The 25,752-nt window shown below is 36.7% G+C and overlaps 1 protein-coding gene across 1 annotated transcript in view; it reads left to right on the plus strand.

The window, feature by feature from the left end:
• Nucleotides 1-25,207, plus strand: part of LOC139689437 (metal cation symporter ZIP8-like) — a 64,803-nt gene extending 39,596 nt beyond the window's left edge. Inside the window, exons 2-8 of the mRNA XM_071586560.1 lie at nt 1,532-1,691; nt 7,895-8,064; nt 13,076-13,195; nt 15,229-15,408; nt 17,754-17,919; nt 23,798-23,982; nt 25,073-25,207. Of these exons, the coding sequence (XP_071442661.1) occupies nt 1,532-1,691; nt 7,895-8,064; nt 13,076-13,195; nt 15,229-15,408; nt 17,754-17,919; nt 23,798-23,982; nt 25,073-25,207 (1,116 nt within the window). The remainder of the gene's footprint in view (nt 1-1,531; nt 1,692-7,894; nt 8,065-13,075; nt 13,196-15,228; nt 15,409-17,753; nt 17,920-23,797; nt 23,983-25,072) is intronic.
• Nucleotides 25,208-25,752: the final 545 nt, after the last annotated feature.

Raw genomic sequence — 25,752 nt, forward strand, 5'->3', positions numbered from 1 at the left:
AGTTTGTCAGTCAGCCAAGGGGTTGCAAGCATTGCTGAGTGATTGGGAAATTCAGAGCGATCGATACGGGATGAAAATCAATATTAATAAAACAAAGGTAATGCGATTTTCTAGAAAGAAAAAGGCTAAGCTTAACATTAAAATAGGAGGGCAAAAACTAGAGCACGTAGAACAGTTTACGTATCTAGGTAGTGTTTTGGACCAGCACGGTCAAAGTAGTAGGGACGTAAGGAGAAGAATTGCGCTAGGCAAAGAGGCTTTCACAAGGAGGAGGGAGTTAATGAGAGGGACGTGGAGTCAGGATATTAAGAAAAGACTCGTAAAAACTTTGATATGGAGCGTAGCTATGTACGGCGCGGAAACGTGATCATTGAAGCAGAAGGATAGGCGTAGATTGGAGGCTTTTGAAATGTGGGTTTGGAGAAGAATGGAGAAGGTGAAATGGACCGAGAAGAAAAAAAATGAGAAAGTACTCTGTATGGTGGGCGAAGAGAGGGGTTTGTTGAGAGAAATCCAATGGAGGCAGGAAAAGTGGATGAAGGGGATTGACCGGCAGTGGGATGTTGAAGACTGTAATAGAGGGGAAAATGTTAGGCAAACGAGGATAAGGAAGGAGCAAGATAGGGATGTTGGACGGGATGAAGGGAAGAAGAAAGTACTCAGAGATGAAGAGGGGTCTAATGTAGAGTGGGATACTGGGTTTTGTATTTTGTTAGGAATCACAAAATATTTATTTAGTAGCTGTGTCCATCCAAAAACCTGCCTTAACCGGCAGATTACCTAATAAATAATGCATGGATGTATATATATATATATATATATATATATATATCTTACCTCCATAGTATTTCTCCCAACAAACCCCTCTCTTCGCCCACCATGCCTCAAACTTCCTCATTTGTTTTCTTCTCTGTCCATTTCACCTTCTCCGTTCTTCTTCACACCCACATTTCAAAGGCATCCCATCTACTTCTATCGTCCTGCTTCAGTGACCACGTTCCCGCGTCGTACATAACTACGCTCCATATACAAGTTTTAACGATTCTTTTTTTAACATCTTTATTCTATGTCCCTGTCATCAACACCCTCTTCCTGAAAGCCTCTTTTCCTAGCGCAATTCTTCTCCTTACGCCCCTACTACTTTGACCGAAACATAAATATATAATATATATATATATATATATATATATATATATATATATATATGTATATGTGTGTGTATAATTATTTTTATGCCACCAAGACACTTCTTTGGGGAATGAGTGACATACGTGAAGACGTTACCTTCACCTTTCTCTGCTCAAGAACTCTATCCTAGGCAAATTCGTTTTCAAAATTATTAAAATTAAAATTCAATAAATTATTTTTTGCTGTTTTCTTAGAAATTGTGCTTAAGGCAACAACCACGATCAAAATCAATAATTGGTATTTTAGCCCAAAGTTATGAGTAAATTCAAACAAAATGTTTTAATTATTCTTAATTTAACATTTTTACTAGCATTGTATTAATATGAACGAATATTTTTTATAGTGCCAAAACTTAGCATCGATCGTTTCTGGAGATAATGAAGGCCACTCTATTGGAGACAGCAGTATAGAGAAAGAATGTGATATTTTGCTGTATTGGCTTAATGAACTTCAATTGGAAAACAATGCAGATCAAGAAAAACATAAACCATCAAGCCTTGAAGGTAAGAGCCTTCACTTCATCATAAGAATTTAACACCATTTCTTGAAGATCATTCCAAAAATTCCATATGTACCTATTTATCAGCAAACAAAAGAGGTGGGCAAGAAAAAGGATCTGGATTGCGGGGTATTTATGTAGATGCATCGCTTTTTGGTTAATTTTTATTTCCTTCTTTTACACAAAGTCGAGAACTTTAGCTTTGGGTAAAATTAACATTTGCTTAAAGCTATGTTTTCTTCTAACGCGTGTATTGGTTTGCACTTCAATGCACGTCTTTTTAGAGAATGTTATTGGATCTTTTTACCTTTTTCTAACCAGCTAAACACCCTTCATCTCCATTATCCCTTACCCTTCCAATATGGTGCTTTACCCTATCACACGCCTTTATGGTGGATCGTGGGGTATACATGTATTTAGATGTAGATGTAGGTTTAAGATATTGTTTTTTCCGAAAACAATTAGAGACAGCAATCGCTGCGACTTACATCAACTAGGACATAAATAGTAATAAAATAGTACGTGTATATATGTATGTAGAAGTGAATGTGAGCAGTCTATGCATAAACATGCATGCCCACACACACATTTGTTTTCGTTTTGGTGAAACTAACATGCATTCATGTAATTTGCGTGAATGCAGTAGCTAACTACGAGAGTTAACACTTAAACTAGTTTTAAAGTCGTCACCGCAATGATTGCTCAAGTAGTCGAGGCTAAATTTTATAATCAACTAATTATTGTTTGCATGATTTTACTGTAAATAGTGGTGGTGCCCTGTGCGCATTCCCCTTGAATCCGATAAGAGTTACAGGGTCATATACATGCCAGAATTGTTTCTAGAGGAGCGTCTCATGCATGTGCCATGACTTTGTCGGTTCGTGTCCTGTGCCTGACTGAAGTGGATAAATCCTCTGCCACACTCCTTCCCGGTTGCTTGCAAGGAATTATGTAGATGTAGTTTCCAATTCTGAATGACATGTCTTGGTATGGTGGTAGTCTGTCGTTTAAGTGGCTGTGGTTAATGGCTTACTTTTTGGCATATCTGAGGACTTTTAAGAGGGTGAAATCAAACACTTGTTTGGAACTAAGCTTTCCGCCAGCATGTACGAGTACATAGATTGATTGGCGCGTATTTTGTGTGTTCATACAGAGAATTTTACCCTTTTACTAAACCATTAAACACCCTTTCTCTCCCTCATCCCGTATCAATCTTACTTGGAGCATGCACCCCATGCCACAACCATTTTTTGGTGGATTGCGGGGTATTTATGCAGATGTAGACATAATAACATGATAAATAATGAAGTTTCTCGATAGTAAAACTATCAAACATTATCTTGTTCCTGATTTTTTTAATTATCTATAATTTTTAACATGTATTTTACTCTTTAAGAGTGTACTTCTTCAAATAATTGACCCATTCCTAAATGAAATTCAATCCGTAAATATGATGTATATATGTATGCTCTGCCATGAACTAAAACCTTGACGTGGTAGAAGGGCTCGTGCGTTCCGAGGACCCTTAGAGCTGTGCTGGGAGCAATGGTAATTTCTCCTGGTAGGGTCACCCATGCCAGATATGTCGAAGGTTACCAGACGAAAGGTTGTCCACGCCGCGTCTGTTCCTCAGTGAGGCGGCGGCGAAGACGTCTGACTCCAGAGGGGCAGCCATTGTGTCCCCCTAAAACACTATTGAGGAAGGTGTCGCGAAACCACTTCAATTATTATTCCCACCACTTTAATGATGGACACTGTAGATAATATCAGTCCTGGTAGCCACGGGACTCAGCTCAATCGGCCATGTGTCGTGCCCGGCAGCGGGAGAGGCAAGGCTTCCGCGGTCGTCATCTCACTAAAGACTTGCAAGGTAAAACCGACAGCAGCATAACAGAAAATACAGAAGAAGAAGACCGAATTATTTAGAATAGGAACTTGGAATGTTAGGACACTGCTGGACAGGAAAATTAGAGAATATTAAGCAATAGATGGAAAGAGGAAAATAGATATTTTGGCGAGGGAATAGAGTAATTTTTAATAGAGTAATATACAGCGGAGGGAACGAGTGCCACCGAGGGGCTGCCATAAAATTGAATAAAGAGGTAGGAATGACCTGAGGCAACAGGGACAAGTAACGGATAGAATATTCGTGGTAGATATAAGCAGTACCTACGATCTTGGTCGTTGTTCAGGTATACATGCCACCGAGCAACTATGAGGAGGGAGAAGTTAATAGGATATACGATCAGTTAGACGAGATAATCGTAGAAGACATAATCTGTGTTTCTGCAGGAAAGCATTTGATAGTGATGGGGGATTGGTATGCGACGGTAGGCGAAGGAAGGATGGTGATGAGGTGGGGGGGCTACGATTTAGGTACGAGGAATGACCGCGGGGAGAAAGCAGTTGAGTTCTGCATGAGACAGGGGTTAGTCATCACCAAAACTTGGTTTAGACACCACAAAAGACGCAGGTATACATGGAAAACGCCAGATGACTCAGAAATGTATCAGTTAGATTATATTATGGTTAGGAGCCGATTTTGAAAGAGTTGATTGGAAAAGGTCAAGGGAACCACGGATCACGGTTGAGATGATTAGAAAAATAGATTAAAGAAGAAAATGGAAGAATGTAAACACCGAGTTAGGCAGAAGGAAATAAAAAGAGTTAAATAGTGAATTGAGACGGGTAACAGATAAAGCAAAAGAAGCATGGTGGGAGACGCAGTACGAGGATGTGTAAAGTTTGCCGGTGAAGGGTGAAATGAGTGCGCTATTCAAGAAGGTTAAAACACTATCGGGGAGTAAAAAGGGAAGATCTGTGTTTACAATTATAGATAAGTTGGGTAAGATGATAATTGAAACAAAAAAGATCCAAAAGAGATGGAAAAAATATATAGAAGAACTGTATGGTAAAGAACTCAGACCAACAAGCTCAGACATAGGAAGAGAACATGATGTGGATGAAAGTAGCTGAGGTCCAGGCATACTCGACAAAAAGATAGAAAAGGTCTTAAAGGAGATTAAATGAAATATGGCCGTAGGGGTAGACAACATTCCTGCTGAACCACTAAAATGTTTAGGAAAATATGGGAGGAAGAATCTACGATATATGGACTGATTCATAGCATCTATGAGGAAGGAATCTGGCCGGAAGACTTCTTTAAACATTTAATCTTCAGCTGTACTACAGGTGATAACAGAGTCTTCGCAAGCCTTTTAATACAGTTATATAGGCCTCGGCTTGTAATATGTTCATAGGAAAGAAAAATTGCAATGCAACGTACTGCTTGTCGCGTTATATCCACCGTTGCCGTTGGCGAACTGAAAATGTTTCAATTTGCAATGGTTGCCGCTTAGGCAATACTCAAAACCGTGAAATATGTAGACTTACACATTAAACTAACAACATAACAAAATATATTTTTGTCATTAAAGAACATGCTATAAAAAATTGTATGATTATTCCTCAGTGAGCGGCCTTCGTGGAAAGTAAATAGGAGAAGGGTGCGTTTAAATAGCTGTATTATGAATTTGGATTGAATTTGAATGTATAACCAAGAGGAAATATTTTCACTGTTAAAACGGCGTCAGTTTGTTTTGTCAAACGAGTGTTTGAATCACAGAGGCACAAAATTCAGACGAAAGAATAATCGGCACATGGTCCACGAAAATAAGTAATTGATTTGGCATGTCTATTATGCTCACGTAATTATCTTACCTGGAGGCAGTTACTCATAAAAACGAAGACGTAACAGTGAAAATGGTACGTCCTGTGTCTTTTTACCGTATGAAGCTTCCTATATGCGTTTGGAAGGAGGCTTCATAGAGGTACTCTAACAGAGTTGGTACCCCAATCGAATCACGCCATAATCTAAAACTGCATCCCTCTTAGGAAAACCGCCACGGAAACAGCGGTAAAGACTGACGAGGAAATATTCGCCAAGTAACAAGGGTAAAAACATATACACAAACAAAAATATATATCCACAAATACACACCCCGCACGTAGCTGCGAGGTCATGTGGGGGGGGGGCAGCAATGCAAAGTTGCCAAGATCAATATGGTCTAACCTATGAGCTTTTTGTTGTAGAATATTAACATACTAATCAAAAGAGTTCTAGGCCACCAGCCATTATGTATCTAACTATGAGCTTATTCAAAAATATGGATATTTATTTGATCATATACACTAGCAAACCTATGCATACACACATGCCTACATACATAATGCAGTAGCTGTTGTTTGACCCAATCATTGAATTTACTCGGATGTCGTGTACCTTTACAAAGGGGAAACTAATTGGAAATCAATGAGGCATGAGTGAAATACTTTGACCTACACTGGAATAAACTTCACCCTTGAAAATTTTAAAGAGACCAGTGAAAGTGGGGAATAATGAAACAACCGATAACCGTTAGCAAATGCACGTTGATACCACTCTCCTGGAATATCGGCATTTGGCGTGCGACATCACCGCCCTGACCGGTGTCTCCCAGGGCCCGAGTAAAATGGCCTGAGCCTCATCTCAAACCCATTCAACTAACTGCAGTGGGCCGTCGAGTCGGCTCGGGTGATTCTTTATTGTCCTAACACTAATAGGATCCTAGACATGTGCGAATCCTTCTAGGCCCAGGGACAACTTGATGATTCATTGTTCGTCGTCCTCATTGTGCCCTTGACGCGTGGTGACGTTGAAGATGGATTGCACAAATGACGTGCGGCATGGTAAGAGATCGTTCTGAGATTGTAGAATTACTGGCATCTCTTTTCAGATGCAAGGGCCTTTACCTTTTCTATGAACCGTAATGTGTGGTGACACATATAGACAATCATTTGGAAATAAATAATATCTTTTACATCACAAAGAAATAATCGGAAATCGACTTCAGTTTGGTGGTCCGGAATTTTTTAGCTTACTAAAAATCGCTATAATTCCTCCGATGAAAAAAGGCGTTCCGTAGCTAGTGCTTAGCTATATTTCAAACAAATGAAATTAATCGTTAATATCAAAGCTTAGCTTTCAAAAAAAGGTATTTTGCTGAATCATTGATTTAATTACAATATTTTTATATCAATCGCTGAATTACATCAATTTTGATGTAATATTGTGATTTGAAAAGTTTTGGTGGAGAAGTAGTGGAGGCATATGGAACACGTTTCACTCGAATTTCAGTGGTTCCCGCATTGCAGTATATGGTTTCCAAGATCAATGTGATGGTCTCTATTATGAACTTTTAACTGTAGAATATGGACGAATTAATCTAAGGGAAATGTAAAGCGCTTTGATTGGCGATGGAATGACGCAGACTCTGATTGAGGGGAGAAGCAAGGGCGGTAGGAGGGGGAAAAGGATAGGATTGTTGGACCTATTGAATGTAGGTAGAAAATCTGTGGAACTGAAGAAGGTTGTCTTGTTAAACCAGCCCGAGAATTGTAGGGGTGTTGAGTTTATGTCCATCCAAAACCCATCTTATGATATATAAAACTGATGACTACCAGATGAATAAATTCCGATATTTTAGGTCAAAAGATGAAAATATTAATTTTGGCCAGCATATAAATTTCGATTTTCTTCCGCTATACGAAGGCCAGAAATCTGTGTGGCAATGGAAGTAGGAATGTCAACATTCCAACGAATATCATTACTAATAATGTTAACTTTAGCAACCTTCTCTTTCCCAACCTGCTCGTTGAACTTGATTTTCATTCCTCACCAGCATTTATCCTGATCAGTGTAAAATTGTTGCAAAATGAATCAGTCTTTGTCTACAATTCAGGAGCACCGCAAAGCTAGGCCCCCCTGTATGCCACTCCTATTCTATAAGTCTGGAACTCAAGAACGTAATATGACCATGAAATTTATTGCTTACGTTTCCTACCTTCATTTTAGAAAATACCTGCCATTGCGATTTCTTGGAGACAAAAACGATGTAGCTGCTGGGAAAAATGTCTGCAAATATGAACTCCGTTCCATGCTTTCATTTACTTATGTCTTTTTCATGGCTAGTGTTGTTATTTTCTCTTCCTTCCGCAAGGAAAAATGTATGAAAATGTATGTACCTAACTCATGAAGGATTTTCAATAATTTGTCAATTGAAAGCTCTCTTCTTCATATTTGGAGCCATTAAATTTCAACCCACAAACTTATCAATAACTATCAAATTAAACCTATTCATAGTAATGACATTATAACTTTCTTTGCAGTTTGGGGCTATGGAATTCTATCCTCGGGTCTTATTAGCCTCTCTGGGATTGGAGGACTTGTATTATATCCAATAATGACCAAAGGCTACTTCGTAGAAATTATGAATTTTTTGATTGGTCTATCTTTCGGATCTCTGTCAACAACATCAATCTTCCAGCTCTTACCAGAGGTGAATATGTTGACCCCACCATTTAATGACTATTACTAAAAGAAATGTTGTTTAACAAAATATCCTTTTTTTATTATTTTTAGGGAAGGAAAAATTGATCTGATAACCCCCTTAATCAATAAGAAGTATGAATTCCATATTCATGTTATGTAGGCATGCTTATGAAAAGATATTACAACTTAGCATCATATCAAGGCTTCAAACAACATTCAAAAAACTGACATTTTCATTTCAATGTTACCTAATTTGATTGGCAGCTCGTGTACCCTTATGGGTAGCCCAAATACTGGCCTAAAGTTGATTGCTCCTGTGGTTTGACCCCTAAGAAAACTGATAGCAGTTTATTATTGGCACCCTAGAGTGACATAGGCCAGATAACTTTTAGTTTCAATGCCTTGTCTATCTATGACATCTATTTGTACTTAGACATCAGACAGATAATCATACATTATTTACAAAACATATAACCTTCATGGCATATTGGTTGGAGTCAACTGATTGATTTCTTTTTTGATGGAATATTACAAAATTGCAGTTAGCAGTAAATACTTTCTTGTAAAATGTACTTCTCAGATTGATCGTTTCAGTCATTACTTTGTGGAAACAATTCATACCACTGCTCTCACCTGTGGAAGTGCAATTGACTCTACGAGGGCGGTTCAATAAGTACTCGTGTTAGAAATGAATAAACCATTTTTTCAAAAACATATTTTTTATTTTTCAACATAGTCCCCTTTTAGAAAGATGCACCTCTCCAAACGTTCCGGCCATTTTTTTAACCTCTCCAAAAAATAGGATTTGTCGAACTCTCCAAAATACGCCTCTGTCTCGGCGATATCTTCCTCGTTTGAGCTAAATTTTTTCCCGCGAGCCGTTTCTTCATATTAGGGAATAAGAAAAAGCCGCAGGGAGTCAGATTGGGTGAATACGGAGGGTGCGGCAGCAATTCATAACGTAGTTCATGCAGTTTGGCGGCGACAATTCCGGATGAATGTGTTGTCCACCGTGAGCAATCGCGGCACCCATCGGGCCGAAAATTTTTTCATCGCCAACTTATCATGTAAAATATAAATTGCCGTTCCGGTCGACACACTCACGGCCTCTGCTACTTCGCGCACTTTCGTTCGTCGATCAGCGAGAATCATGGCGTGGACTTTTTGAATGATGTAACCACGTCTGCCGGGCGTCCTGGTCACTCGTCATCAAAAACAGATGTTCGCCCACGTTTAAATTCGTTGAACCAGCATCTAACTGTGGTCATAGATGGCGAAGCGTCCCCATAAACAGCAACTTTGCTTTTATCTCCTGGCATCTCTTCCGATCCAAAAACAAAAAGCGAATTACCGAACAATACTGCTCTTTTTCCATCTGCGAAAATCACGAAACACGTCTTACTCGAATGGCTGCCAAATCCAACCTAACCTTTAGATCAGTTTGAAATTTGTTTCACCGTCGTTTGATGGATGGCAGCACTCAATGATAACATGAACTTCCCTCAGGAACGCCCTTTGTCCTCAAACATGGGTACTTATTGAACCACCCTCGTATTCTCTTGCATTTTTTCCTTCCTTACAAATAAAACTAATCAATATTTATTGGACTAAAAATACTTGCACCCACATCCCAATGGTAAAAGTCCATGAAACACCATGGATTCCTGATGAAATCAACCAGAGGATGTGGGTAATTAATTGGGGAAGATAGGCTTTTGTAAATTCTCCATCAGATTGTAGTAAAGAAAACCAGGTCACAGTCATGGAATTTCATTCAAAATACCGATATATTTTTGCTAATTACCAAATGGACTATTAAAAATTGATCATCACCAATTTTATTAAGTAAAACCCAATATAATACCAATTGAGGCACTACCATAAACAATTTGAACTGAGTTACAAACAGATCCAGGAATTCGAAATGCTGAAGAGGAAAATCTTGTTACAGACAGATGAGGATAGCTTACAGAAAACAGATTAGTTCGTCCCCCTGGCTCAAAATTCATCTTTCAGAGTTACCCTCACTAGTAGAGGGTGCCAGAGATTGAAGTAGAGAAATGACAGGTTTCTCACATCCTATATATTTTCTTGGGATTAGTTTGTGTATTTACAGATCAGCTGGGGAGTAGGTCTCTGAAAGTTAATTGAAAATCCACAACTGTTTTATTTGGCTGTTTTATTAAAAGTGATAAGACCACAATTTGGCAACATTTATTTACAAAAAGCTTCAAGGGATAAGGATTGGTTGAGTTGAAATATAGCCACCATTGTTGAAAACGAGGAACTACATGGCTAGGGCAATTTATAGTTTTTCCTCCATTAATGCCGTTTTATGGGCTATATTTAAGGAATAATCAAATTATTTTATCATGTAATGAGAAGTGGATGAAAATTAGGAAGAAGCTTTGTAGGGCCAAGTTTTGCTCATTCTACGAGACCTCAGGGTAGCAGGGGTGGTTTGGTTTTGGGCAATCTTCTGGACTTAAACGCTGCACAAATTGGCAGTGGAAGTGACAATCCAGAATATGATGACATCCATAGAACCAACACTCAGGAGAGGGATGTGCAAATTCATATCATAAGTAGCCTTGGTGATCATGGTAAATTGGAGCATTGATGAGCAGTCCCAGAATGTGTGACTTTCTGCCTGCCACTGCAAGAGACTGCAGCACCTGGGATCGTCTACACATGAAAATAATGCTGCTATTGCAATAAGATAGGACATATTCGAAAGGCATGTTGAAAGAAGAGCAGTATGAGAAGGAGAACACTATGCAAATGCTTTTGTGAGAGCACCAAAGAATTGAAAAAATATCACAGTATATAAAATATTATTCCATATTCTCATTACACACGAAGTGTTTTATAATTTACTCCCAGGTCTCCCTTTCATTATCCTCAGTAATCTTTGACACTGTAATGGAGTTACTTATGGATGGAATTGAAGGAGTAGGTAATTATTTACACAAATAATGCCCAGTCCACAGAGAAACAATCATGCAAGAGCGAGTAAGACTGGTGTTAAATAGATTAGATAATGCTGATGACCGAGCTAAGAATATGTTGTGCTACAGAGATAAGATAAAGTCCTAATTTCTTGCTGAGATTAGAAGAATGGCAGTTTGCAAGGAGACGAGTAGGATTTTTGGAATAGTCAATTCTTCAAGAAGAAATTTGCCATAGCAAAAGCATGATAATTGAATTTTCCAAGTGCATTAAAGTAGGAGAGATAATAGGAGCAATTATGGCATCCATGAAGATCATTTATTTGCAAAATTGGTGTCCCACTAATGGCATTCCAGAACAAGTAGTCACTGAGCCATCATTTCAGCCTGAAGAATTTTCAAGGTTTTTATACAAATAACAGCAATCAATAAAACTTTGACCTCATACAATCAAGTTACAAATGGTCAGGATAAAAGGGTGGTAAAATCAATAAAAAATTCAATATAAGAGTTGCAATTTGTGCATTCAAATATCCTTCTGGCCTAGCATACAAATCCAAGTATGCACATATCTTTCATATGAGCTCATTGGTCAACAACTACAAACAGCCATAGATAAACTGAATCTGAAAGCTTGGCCAAAAGCAGCACAAAAAGAGTTGAAGAAGAAATGCAAAAGACAAAGCCCTCATTTGCAAAATGATTTGTAGAGGTTCACTTTGCTTCTAACAAGATATTTGAAGGTAAGGACTTCTAGGCGCTCTTGTATGAATGGAAAGTCCTCCAAATGGTTAGATCTGCCGCCAGGTAGGTAGGCATGATAGACATTACTGGGATCAGCTAATGGGCCGGGTAGATGGACCCCAGTCCATCAACCTGGCCCATCAGCATCTCAGGAACAAAATACTGGTACGGACGTGTTGCCAGGTAATATTTTTGTATTTGATGATGGTGATGTAGGGGACCCTGACATTCTCCCTAATTTCCTCATGGATTGGTTTTCTCCCAGTCATACTGTGTGAAGCCCCCCCCCCCCTCCCCAAGGTTTCCTTCCTTCATCTGAAACTCCCATGTGTTGTAGGAGTGAGTCTGGAGCTGGACTGATCTCTGAAGGTGAATCTGAGTCCCCTGCAGTGGTAATGGACTTGGATTAGCACCTCAAGCTCCGGTGAGCCATGGGTATTCATCAAGTGAAAATGCATCAGTGCTCAAAGCTTCAACAAGGCTCCAGAACCCTCCAAATTACCTAAAGGGCTATCTAAGAAAGAACTTATTGAGTGTTTTATTGTGTGAACATGTTGATGGTTGTTTTTTTCGATTCCCTGTTAAGCTGGCTGTGAATCCAATCCAGTAACTCTGTGTGGATGGGATTAAACTTTGCATTTCTCAAGATTCTATTCTGTGAGAAAATGATTCATTTTTCGATTTGCTTCTTCTTGAATTGTTTTGACTCAAAAGTTGTATGATTAATGTTGACTCTTTATTCCCAATTAATATACAAGTATAGTATGTTGCCTGTTAGTCATTTTAAATTTCAATAATACTTCTTTCATACCTAACAATTGCAATACTTATATATATTACTAAAAGGGAAGGACATTATCATTTATTGATTTGTACAATTTGCATTTTATATCATTGCCTTTGTTTCACATATCATGTGAGTTGTGTTGCATAGCAATGCTTCATATTGAATCTAACAGGATAGCAAGCATCAATCTTTAATAATGATTCAGCTGAGATGTAAGCCTCTTGAAGTTAATTGTAATACCACTGTATATTTGATCATTTTATTCAAAGTGCATGCAGAATTGACACCAATTTGAAGGTAATTTATTTTAAACAGCTGAGGTGGCGATTGAAAAACCATTTATGAATCAAGATTTTATGCGGCTGTGAATTCTATGACCATTTATAGGATATATACATATATTTTGACTGATTGAAATAACTGATAACATTAACTCCAAATATGAATTAGAAAAATAGTTTAAATATTTCCCGATATGGAAAAAGTAGTTCATAAATTTCCTGCACTTGCATATCTTATACCAAAAATACTTTTTACAGAGTTTTGGTGTTATGGAGTTTGATGAAGAATACCTTTTCAAAGCATTAATTGCTTGGGGTAGCATATGGATATTTTACAACATCGGAGTTTTCACAGCAATCCTCTCTGTAAATGGAAAGGTTAGTTTCTAAAATATAAATATTATATGGCATGCAGCTATAAATACCAAGTAAAACTATTAATATACAGCCAGAAATTCTCTTTACCTTTCTACTGAGCTCAGAAAGAGGGTAGACCTCATTAAGATATTACCATGAGTAAGAAATTTTGGTCTAAAAACTTTTGCAGTGTAAACATATGCTACATTTTTAATGTTGATACATTTCAATATATACCATTTCCTCAACCTTCTCTACTCAATCTCTCTCTCTCTCTCAGAACCCTAAAATCATTCTGATCTCAATAGGCAACACATTCCTTTACACATCAATCCCTCACTCTGAGAGTCTTGCATCTCTCCACCACTATCAACTGACGTGAGTCAAATGAAAACCTTGAAACATTTACATTTTTAACCTTGAAATTTCTTGAATAAAAAATACTCTCAGTTTTTATTATTTTCATATGTACCACAGTGGTCCAGGGTTGGAGCGTCGGACTACTGACTGGAGGGCCAGGGTATTCCCGGGCATACCTTAATGGGCACTCTTAAGCTCTGCCCAAGCTGTGTGATTTTTTGGGTCCCAGATCTTCCTGGCAAACCACAGTTAGCACAGAGGAAGTATCTGGCCTCCCTACCCTGATGTGTGAATTTCACATGCCATTGGGGTTAGTATTGGGTGAACTCTACCATGACCTACCAAACTGACCTTTGGGTTGATTACTATGTTTGTAGTTTTTTTCTCTCCATGGAGATCAATAGAAATATTTCAGCTCTTTGAAAGTTCATGATGCCTCCGGAAAAGAAATGGTTGTAATTAATGGCTACTAAGGCCAGTGGGGTCACTTAGCGTGCCTGACCTGGTCAAGGGGAGTCTCTTGGAGAAGTAATTCTGTTTTGGAACTGCCTCGCTCACATGTCAACTCATCAAAGTGACAGAGATGAGTCACCAACGTTCATCCATCGATGAATGCTAATATTTCTCCTCTTAGCTACTCAATAAACAAATGTTCCTCAAAAGCGCATATTGCAAATTCAGCTCCTATGTTAACACTATTGCTTGCCTCATATTATTGCTTTTTTGTATCATGCTGTGGGATACTTGTAAAACCATGGCCATCACTATACCAAACTAACGGAACAGTGGGACACCATTTAGAAATTTTAGTGCACTTTTAAAGATTTCACTTGATTCAGCCTCGTATAAAAATGTCCCAGTACACTCATTCCCAGTACTGATTCTTCTGAATCTCTCCCACCTCATTATAACCCACAATTCCTTCTCTTCCATAATAAATATTACCTCCAGACCAAAGGCTATGAGAATGAAGCACATTTATTCTTCATTCATAGCATCTTCATATGAAAACCTTCACCTTGGACTCTTCTAGAAAATTTCTTTTCCTGCTACCCCGTACAACATCACTTCAAGGTTAGCTATGTCAATGATTTCCTTCCTATTCCTTCTCTGGCCACACAGCATTGATTCCCTTAAAACATTTATTTACTCTCTCAATGCTTTCTCTTCTCTCTCCTTCATCTTATCACTGTCCTCAATGTTAATACATCTCTGACTGTTTGAAAATTTCATACCTCTGTCCTAATAAAAATCCCACTAACCAAACTCCCTTGATAAATTTCTCACCACACAATGCTCTCTTTCCGCAGTTACCCAGAATCCAGTTTAAATAAAAATCTCTTTCAAAAATGTCATGATTCCAAACCTTCTCAAGAGATTAACTTACAAACCCCCTCCATCTGCACAACTTACTTCTAAGGGATTCAGTCCCACAAACATATCCTCGAAGACCTTTTCTCCATTCTGATCCATCACAAAATGATGACAAACAGTAACTAACTGTTCATCCTTCACTTGCAAACAAATCATTAATTTAACCAACATAGTGAAATCCACTAAACTGATATCTATACCCTCCTTTACTCAAAAATCCACTCCCTCTGTGATAAATTGTGGCAGAGTGATTGATTTAAAAAAAAACATGATTTTTGATTTGAAATCTTAGCATACATTATTTTGAATTTCTTCTTTAGACCAGGCATAGCCATAGTCATGCATGTTCGACTAAAACACATAGATCTAATTCACCAATAGAGCAACGCCCTTTGGAGAATGGATTGGAGATGACAACACATCAAAGGACTCCAGAGGATGTAGATAATAGTGTTTTTCTGAGCCCAACACAGAGATCAGAATTCAGGGATGGAGGAAAAGTAAGTATTGTCAAATCTATATATTATTTGGTTCAACACAGAATAATTTATTTCAACATTGTTTTTCCTTTCTATTGAATGGCATGTCACACATGTATGTCATGGTTCATAGGCAATGTAAACCTTTAAGTTGATGAGATGGAGTAAAATCATTTAATAAGTGACCCACTAAATTTTCTCTGATTCTTATGTGAATGATGTCAATGTTGCATGTCAAACAAAACAGCTATGTAGAAAATTTAATATATATTTTTCGATTTAATTTGGGATTACTTATTTTAGATTTTCTTGGAAAAGAAATGGTATAGATAAATGATATTTTCTATGGTAGCCAAGCTTATACAATTAGTACTGGTGTAGGTCTATGAATCTAAGGATTTGATTTCAGTAGCCCTTGGTTTTTCTCTGCACATCTTATCATGGTTCCTTAATGGTCCATTCATTGCCTTCACCAAAATTTTCCCTTCATCAATCATACCTCTCCAATCAAGTTCCATGCATTTCAGCCTTATGTAAAATACTGAATTCAATTACCTGAATTCCAGTCCCACCCTATGCCAGCCATTTCAGAGATCTCTCACAACCCACAAATGCTTTTAAGTGCAAAAATTTCATTAATTTGAATCTCTTTCCTCCATTGTTGCTAAATCTATATCTTGAGGAAATTGAAATTAAATTTGTATTTAATTTTTCATCAACAGTTCTTGAACAATTTCTTTTTGACCAGTGAAGTATTATTCTCTTTGTTCAAGCTTTGGGCTTGCAAGCAAGCCCAAAGAATGACCTTTGGCAACAAGCCTAAGGACCTAGTGTTGCCTATCTCCCCTTCTCAGCATGTGGGTTTGATACTACCATGTTATCACAACAGGGGGTGTTTTGAAAGTAATGCAATTATTTTTTTCAATTTAGCAAAAAATAAAAAATTTAGCAAATCCATGACTGCTAAGTCCGCTTTCATTTTCATCTCCAATTCCTCCTCATATTTATTCACTGTGTAAGCAAAAAAGCAGGGATTATGATGGAAAATTTTGGATACTTCAGTGTTCATGATTGCCCATACTGTTTTTCCATCTCTACTTGCTCCCTGACTTGCAGTGTTTTGTGAATCGAAGATATATTTTAGTCAAGTCAATCATCCCACTAATCCACTCATGGAATCACTCAATTCTCAGTTAAAATATTATTGTTTTTTTCATCTCTCTTACTGTATCAATCTTTGTCAGTATCACTTCTCTATGTCTAATGCTCTTTTTACTTCACATTTGATGTAATTCCCTGGTTTGCTCTTGCTCTGGATGGATAATATGTTAAACTGTTTTTTCTTCATTACTCTCTGATGCTATATCATTCGGACACCCATCATTCTGCATATTACACTATTGTGGGAATTTCTGCAAAGCATGGCACTCAGTACACCCCTTTAAGCACACATTGTGGAATTTTGTATTTGTACTTCATCAGATTGTTGGCCCTATTACCTATATGAAATAGCAGCTCAGTCAAGGAATAGCTACAAGAGTGATTTGGCCCTGAAAAGGATGGAAAATGAGTAAAGATGCCATCAGTGCCGCAACCAGTCAGAAGGCAGTGGAAAGATGGGAGGACCTACATAAAGGCAGAAAAAAATTTTAGAAACCAGCTGAAATGTATGCAAAACTGTTGTATATCCATTTTAATGAATGCATTAGAAACCTGAGAAATATTCAGAGATCATCAACCACCAACATTGTCACACCTACTTTGGAAAGGTAGCCCAAGGTTTCTCTGAAAAATCCAGAACCTAAGTTTGCTTAGTGGTATACCTTGTCAAAAATTACAACCTGAAAACAAATGGTAAAGAAATTCTCAGCAATATCATTAACATGGGGTTTTGAAGCCCACAAAGATGATGCCCTTTTTAAAATCACTTGCAAATAAATTCTCATTTTTCTATTCATGTGAGTTTTTTCTTCTCCATTACTTATATCTAATGAACACATTTATGTTGTTTAAGACTAATCTAAGTGAATGTTATCAGAAAACTATCCTCTTAGCACCAAACTAAGCATAGAAAATTAATTATTTATATGCATGTGTTAGTATAGAAAATAAACATTTTAACCTTGAGATATGATATTCATGGTTTGGAGTACCAATTTATACACAAAATGAGGGATTATTAAAGATTATTTCTATTTCCATTTAAATTCATTCTTCCACTGACTATTTATAAGGAAATTCTCATTTTCTTTAATTAGCTCATAAAAGGTCTTTTTTTTTGTTGTAAGTATACAAGTATATTGAATGCTTGTATATTGATAACTATCTTACAAAAGATAAGCTTTCTCATAATTTACATATTGCAGGTCAACCAAAAAAAAATAAGTGCTGTGGCCTTGATGATAATCTTTGGAGACAGCCTGCACAATTTTGTTGATGGGATGTCAATTGGAGCAGGCTATAGCCAGAATTTGATGACAGGACTAAGCATAAGTCTTGCAGTTGCCTGTGAGGAATTTCCCCATGAATTTGGTAGGTGAACATCAGAAATAGCTTTGTAGAATTAAATTAAAATGCTTATACTTATGATTTTCACATGCCTGTCACCAAGGAATCATCACTTGCATTTAATACGAAGGACATAAAAATTTCTTTTGACTTCAAATAATTTATAGTTTGTCTGCATATTACTGCTAATAAAGTTTGTCCCTTCTAACTTTGCTATTACTATTTTTTCCATTAATCTAAATTGCTCACTCATATTTATAACACAACTAACAGTATGTTTTATGCATGAGGGAATTGCAGTAATATACGCATATTATATGTTTAGTTCACCTCACTTATGATTTAGGTTTTCGAAATAGTAAAGCCTCATTATTTAGATTCAATGATACTTGAAATATTGTGTAATTCTATGCTAATAGTAGTTCTAAAACGAAAGCATAGGTCTTTGTGTGATTTTTAGTACACACAAAATGAAATATGTTTATAAATGAATGAAAAACTACAATCTGAATCTGTATATCACAATTATAACTTTGAAATGTTCCCCAAGATATTGCTTGCTATTAGGCATTTCGATGTAATAAATTCAGGTGTGTATATTGAAACTGTTCAATATACTTGTTCATTTGTAGTGGAAAAAATCTCAGTTCTCCCCAATATATACTTTCATTTGTTAGACTAATCTTTATTCATTAAAGAGCAGTGCTTGCCATTATAGATTTCATCCAAAGAAAAATGTATAAATTCATTATCACGGGGAAAATATACGCATGTATTATGAATATTCAAAGAAATAATTCTTGAAGGGCGAATGAAGTACGTTCCCATAAAAAATTTGAAACAGAACACGGATCCGGAGTACTACAACAAAACCATTAAAAAAACTCAAGAGTATAAATGTAAAGCAGCCACTGGGTGATAAACTTCATTGTAGTATTAAAATATGGTTTGCATGTGATGCGGTCGGCATTTTGCTTGTGATGTGGAAGTGTCATTGTATGTAAGAATATTTTGTATCCTATCTGTTTTTCTAGTGCATGTATGTATGTAATTTTCGTTGTAAGAGTGATCATTGACCATACTTGACCGTTGCCACCAGGAAAATTACCTAATTGCAACATAATTCTTAAATAAAATAAGCAAAATAATTTTACTCTTGAGAAGTCCAGTTCAAATATTCACTTAAGTAATGCTTAAAATTCAATTAATACAGAGGTTTGAAATAAGATATGACAAATATAGACAAGGCCATGTCATTGCTCTTTCATGGAAAAAAATCAGATGCTAGTTCAGGAGAGGAGATCACCAAGTTGTACATAATAATTATATAAGAGAGCCCTCAAAAGAACACAGATCAATGTACTTTGGTCATGCAATACAAGTCACTAGCCATGAAGCAGCATCTGGTTGGGAATCACCACCCCATTTCTTTAAGATCACTGGACGGACAGTTAGTCTCAAGTGGCCCTGGTATTTGACAGAACTGTGATTAACACATGAAGAAAGAATGTTTCTATTAGTGGTATCAAGAAAGCATAAAGGAAGGTGCTTCAATGCCTGTAATTCAATGCAATGCAATGAGTAAACACTAAAGTATCTCATCACAAGCCATGATGGTATGTAATACGTAAGTTGGCAATATTGCACAGAAACTACGTATTTGTGAGATTGCTCCAACAGCAAATTGAGCCAATCTAGGATAAATGCATAAATGAAAATATTATTATATGGTATCCACCATTTATAATTGGTTTTAAATGGACACCAACTTTACATCATTAGACTAACTAGCTCTGTTCAACAGAAATGAAATACAGAATAAAAGAAAATTGAGCACAGATCAATAGTATTTACTTTATATCATCACTTGATTTTCCCAAAGGAAATTACAATGTATGTCTGTCACACAGAAACTCATGGACTCTAGTTCAATCTCAGAGCTTATTACAACCCCCAACTGAGCCGGTTCTTCATGTCTATATCAGATATGAACTTTCTCAAAAAAAGGCTCCAAGTAACACATGAGTGAAGACCCAATCTTCATTCCTGATCTTGGGGAAGGAAGTCCATTTCCACTGTTGGTAGTAAGATATTTATGGTGATTAATTAAGTGTTCACATTTTCTTGAAGAAATCCACAAAGATTTCATAGAACCAGATATAAGAGTATTGAGGAATGTCTTGCAAAAGCTCATTGAAAATGTTATTCTCAGATTGATAGCCAACAAAGACAAAACAATAGTAAACAGCAGGTTATGAGTGAAAAAACAAGAGAATGAAAGAAACTTGAGAGAATTCCGAGTATCACAAGATTTAAACTTCAAAGTTAGTTGCCACATAACTCTACTACATTAGTCTATTGAGAAAATCACAGAACCACTCTTACTGCATCATTTAAGAGATAAACCAACTTGTCCATTCTGTGGAAACAGCCGATCCGTTTCTGGATGACTAAGTACACGGCTTGCATATATTTAGCATTGGATGCCACATTCCGGCAGCTTAATGCTGGGTATGACTTTCTCATAATCTGCAGCCTCTGTATATAGTATAGAATTTGGCACTGATATTGAAAGGATGATTCGAAAATTTCTCAGAATAGAATAGAAATAAATGACTTACCTCAGGGAAACTTTTTTATTTTTCACTTTAATCTACCTGAACACTAATGTACCAATGTACCTGGCACAGCTATGTTCTAATGTCTTGATCCCATCACAAAAATTAGATTCCTTCAGCCCTGCAATATACCCATCTACTTCAGCCGTTAGTTTTTTGTTTGAAGAGTATCTCCATCCACTGAGAAACATTTTGAGCTCACGGAAGAGATGGTAAATTGACTGAGCCAAATCAGGGGAATAAGGTGGGTGTGGCAACAATTCATGTCTTGGTTCACGTTTTTTTGCCGTGGCAATGACACTTGTGAGGGGGCATGCATTGTCTGATGAAAGATGGCTTTCTTCCTTGCCAGACCTGGCTATTTTTCATTTATCTTTTGCTGCAGTTGGTCCAGGAAGTTAGTGCAGTAATGTTCGGTAATTGCTCAACCAGCTGGATGATAACCAATCAGCAGAATCCCAGAAAACTGAAGCCATCACCTTTCCAGCCGATCTTATTGCCTTTGCTTTCTTTGGCAGTGGTATATATTTCCACTACTTTGACTTCTGCTTTGTCTCTGAGGTATGGTAGTGGACCCAAGTTTCATCTCTGGTCACACCCCAGTGCAGAAAATCTTGTTGGTAGTTCTTAAAATGAGTCAAACATTGTTTGGAGATTTTCATTCTGATGTGTTTGTGATCCTGCATCAAGAGTTGCAGCACCATCTAGCAGGTGATTTTCTCCCATCCAATTCCACCATTAAAATGTGATTGGTCTGTTCAGATGACATCCTTATGACTTCAGCGATTCCTCACACTTTCAGCCAGCGATCCTCCATGATCATTTTATGGACTTGTACAATAATCTTGGGGTATTCGCACATTTTGGCCAACCACTACACGGATTATCATCTAAGCTGTTCTGACCAAACTTAAACTCATCTGTCCCCTTGGCAACAGTTGAATATGAAGGAGCAGAGTCCCGAAGAGTGTTCTTAAAGTCAGGATGAATTTTCTGTGCTTTCATAGCTTTCTTTACCAAGTATTTAATCACTGCTCGATTCTCAATTTTTTCAATCTTTATAAATCATTACACAGGAACATCAACAGAGAGGTGTCGACACCACAGATCTCTTCCCAGGGCACTGACACATTAGAAGTTTACTGATAAAGGATTCCCTATTGCTACACTGGGAACCTTTCTTGGAGAAGTCAAGGTAGATGGCAACAAGTTAATTTGATTTGTTTCTTGCCATGACAATGTGGTGCTGAAAGACAGCAAGATTTGTCAACACAAATGAAGACACAATTAATCAACACAAATGAAGACAGGATTGGAAGCAATGAGATAGGGTGATAGTTTGCAACATCATTCTTGGGACCTGTATTATGTATCTGAATGATGTTGGCATATTTCCATTGAGGAGGGAAGTTTCCTATGGAAAAAGTAGTGACTGAAAAAGAGGGCTAAAGGTTATGAGAGGGGTGAAGCACAATTGTGAATAAATTTTGGGCTGAGACCATCAGGGCCAGGTGAGCGGTAAAATGGTATTTTGTAGAGGTATTGAAATACTTCCTGGGACTCTATCTGTATATGGGATAGGGAAATATTTATATTTGGAAGGAGGGAATGGACAGAGGTAATACTGAGGTTAGAAGCAGGCTGCAGGCAATTGGAAAATAATTTTAGAAAGAGGTTGGGTCTCTCTGATCTTGCTGCATTTTCACCACCACAGGAGAGTGCTTTGGAAATTTGAGGATGATTACGGCATTGATAAAGGCACTGGCATAAAGGACCAAAATTTTTTGGGGCCAGAAAAATATTAGAGGAGACAGTCTGCACATAGTTTTTGTAGTCACAGCTAATGAGGAATTTGGAATATTGGCAGAGATTAACGAAGGATTGGCACATTTCCACATTTAGGATGGTCTTATGGAGGTACCTTTTTACAAAAGGCTTAAAAAATAATTAGGTTTCAACTCCAGTTTTCTTCCTAATCAACCTTCGGTTGCACTTAAATACTCTAAAAAAATGAAATATATTTGAAGTACAAAAAGGGTACTGAAAATGATGGTAATTTATACAAGAAACTTGTGGGTGTGCATTCTAAATTACAAATATTACCACAGTACTATATTAAAATTTAAGAGATAGTTATCAGACTGGCCCATCTTAGACACAAATGTCTTTACAACTATTAAGCACCTAATTTATTCATGAAAGACTTCCATTTTTAATAGGACACTACATAAAACACCTTACTTTCTTACCTACTCAACTGTGCATATACCCCAGTTTCCAGCTTTAATTTTTGTTGATTTTCCTGATTTCCCAGTGATCAGCTCTTATTTTATGATTGAATCTTCCACAGCATCCTATTGGGGGGGGGGGGTAAGATGATAGAGGATATCGGAGGTAGAGTGAGAATGATAAGGTACAGGTATAATTCTGCTCGAGACACAATTAAAATTAATAATTGCTAATTATTCAAATCTATTATATAGCATAATCAAAGAATAAATAATTTTTTTTCAATTAGAAAATGAAATACTATGAAGTGTTCAAATGCTAAGGCAAGCATTGTAATATTTTGGCCATCTAAAAATGTGTTGTTTGGCATTACATTACAATGAGTAAATTGAGAGAAAATCATCAACTAAAAAGGACCATCTGCTTATAGCCAGGGCCAAATTGGTGAGCTTATGCTGCAAGAACTACATACATGATTTGTTTAAAAGTATCAGGAAGAATTTTGAAACATTATTTATTTCAGATATTGCTACAATGCCTCCAAATTCTTTGAAGTACATCCCTTGAGCGTAAACACACTTTGGCTGGCCACTTCTCCATAACTCAAAAGCTACCTGGTAGGCGGATTTTGCAAGTACCTTTAGGGTATGCGTCCAAGCTTCCCCGATGGCATGTTAAGGTTGCATAGTGGTACTGGTGTCAAGTCGGGACTTTAAGGAGGTTGGGGAATCATCGCGATGCCATTAGTCTACAAAAGCAGATGCTCAACTCTGCTTTTGGCTGTCTTTCAAGACCTTTGGAACGAGTTTAGTGCAGATCTTTTGCATCATCAAAATTTGCAATTGATAAGATGACAGTGCACACTGTCATCTTATCAATGGCAATATGATTTGTGATTATGAGCACACTTAGATGATGGCCTTAATTCAACACTCCATGCACATGTCAAGAAAAAAATTGTTAGCGCTACTTTTTACATAAATCTTGTATTAAGAAGATAAACACAATTTCTTAAAATTTATAGTAACCATCTTTTTCTTTTATTTTTTGTTCAGGGGACTTTGCAGTATTGATTAAATCAGGGTTTTCCTTCAGGAGAGCCCTCAAGTTTAACTATGCTTCAGCGAGCACCATCTTTCTGGGGCTGATTGTAGGAATTTTACTGGGCCAATTGGATACAAGCATATATATTTATGCATTTGCAGGAGGATTATTTCTGTACATTTCTTTGGGAGAACTGGTAAGGAGATTAAATTCCAATGATATTCTAATTTATCAGTACTATTACTTGTTTTAACAATGTCCATTAGATCATATACAGAGTGCATGGTACCACTTCTCATGAAATGAAGAGAGTCAAGTGTTCAGAGCCATCCTATTTCAAGAGAAATGCATATGTATGTAGATTAAGAGTAAATTGGTTTATTCCCCATTTTAAAAACTGAAACAGCTAGGGACTTTGCCAAAAATGTAATGAATATAATGAAAAATGACTTGATAAGCATTCATGGTCAATATATTATAAATGAACTTCTCAAACGAAATGCAATTGGAAGCAAATTTAATTGCTACGTAGGAAACAGAAGAGTAAGATTTTTGTACTTGGAATGATTTATTCAAATGTTTAAATAACTAGTATATGGTAAATTTAAATCTAGAATTCTTACAAAATTCATGACAAATTCATTTTGAATTTTGACAGGGTAAATTTATCTCAATTGAGGCCCACTCAGCAGTCATAACTACATTGTTACTTTTTGATGGATAGGCTTCTAAAACTGCCTTTCAGTCATAAAGATTTAAGATAAGCTTAAATATAAAACTGTTGACCAGAATAAAATAAAGTCTGGAAGAAACTATAAATCAATCATATAAGTTTAAACCACCCGCTGAATTTATTTCTTTCATTTCATTTTATTAAAAAAAATTGTTTCTTCCAAAGAAATCAAATGGGAAAATTTTTCTCTTTTTTTATAAGTTTAATCAAAAGACTAATTCAATCACCATCATCGAAATTGACCAAATGAATTTCTTAAGAAAACTGTTATGCAGATTACCATTCGAGAAACTACTCATTTGAGGGTAGTTGACAATATATATAATGAAAGTCCTTGCAATCACATTTCTTGAAATTATTTATTCCTCTTTGAATTGCCTTCCAAAAATGATGGTACCCATTCAAGCATATTGCAGATTAACTAAGTGTAACTGCTTTCATGAAAGTGGAGCCACTCAAGCTGTAATAAGGCAAATCAAAATAAAAGTAGGTAAATGAACTTATATACAGGTAAAGGTACCAGGTATTAATACCATCAAATCTTTTTTTTAAGGTGCCAGAATTAAAAGATATGATCAAGGAAGAAAAACTGAAGGGTTTTAAACAGTCCATTGTGGCCTATTTATTACAAAATTTTGGAATGATAATGGGTGCTCTTGCTCTATATTTGGTTACAAAATATTTATAATGCCTTAGGAAGACAACTCATATTTTTCTTTAGGGTTATGACGTAAATACATTTTTCCTGGAAATTCTCATAACTATGCCCTAAGTTACCTAAATATTTAGTAGGTATTTCTTCATTTGTGAGCATTATATCATTAGCATTATTTATGATTATTGGTGGATGACATCCATACTTCCAAGCTTTAAGTTCAGCCAAGGATTGAAGACCATTAGGATGAATAGTGTTTACTCACACATCATGTGCAATAAAGAGCAATAGTTGATCTTTTACAAGCTTACTGTTTTTTACAGCAAGAGAATAAAGTTTCACTATAGTAAATTGATTGAGGATAAACATTGGTTCCTATATTTTCCACCACATATATAATTTAAGCTTAATTTTAATTTCTACTCCAAGTCAAGGGCAAATTAATGCTCTGACGAAGGAGTATTAACTATTAAATGCAGTGCATTTTTTTATGCCTACCTAGTAGGTTGGACTTCATTCATAGGTATTGATGCATGTATCTAGTATCTAGGGCAGTCCTGAAGTTATGTGGCAATAAT

Source organism: Hetaerina americana, unplaced genomic scaffold (assembly GCF_022747635.1).
Source record: "Hetaerina americana unplaced genomic scaffold, ioHetAmer1.1.p SCAF_23, whole genome shotgun sequence".
In the NCBI taxonomy this organism is placed as follows: domain Eukaryota; kingdom Metazoa; phylum Arthropoda; class Insecta; order Odonata; family Calopterygidae; genus Hetaerina; species Hetaerina americana.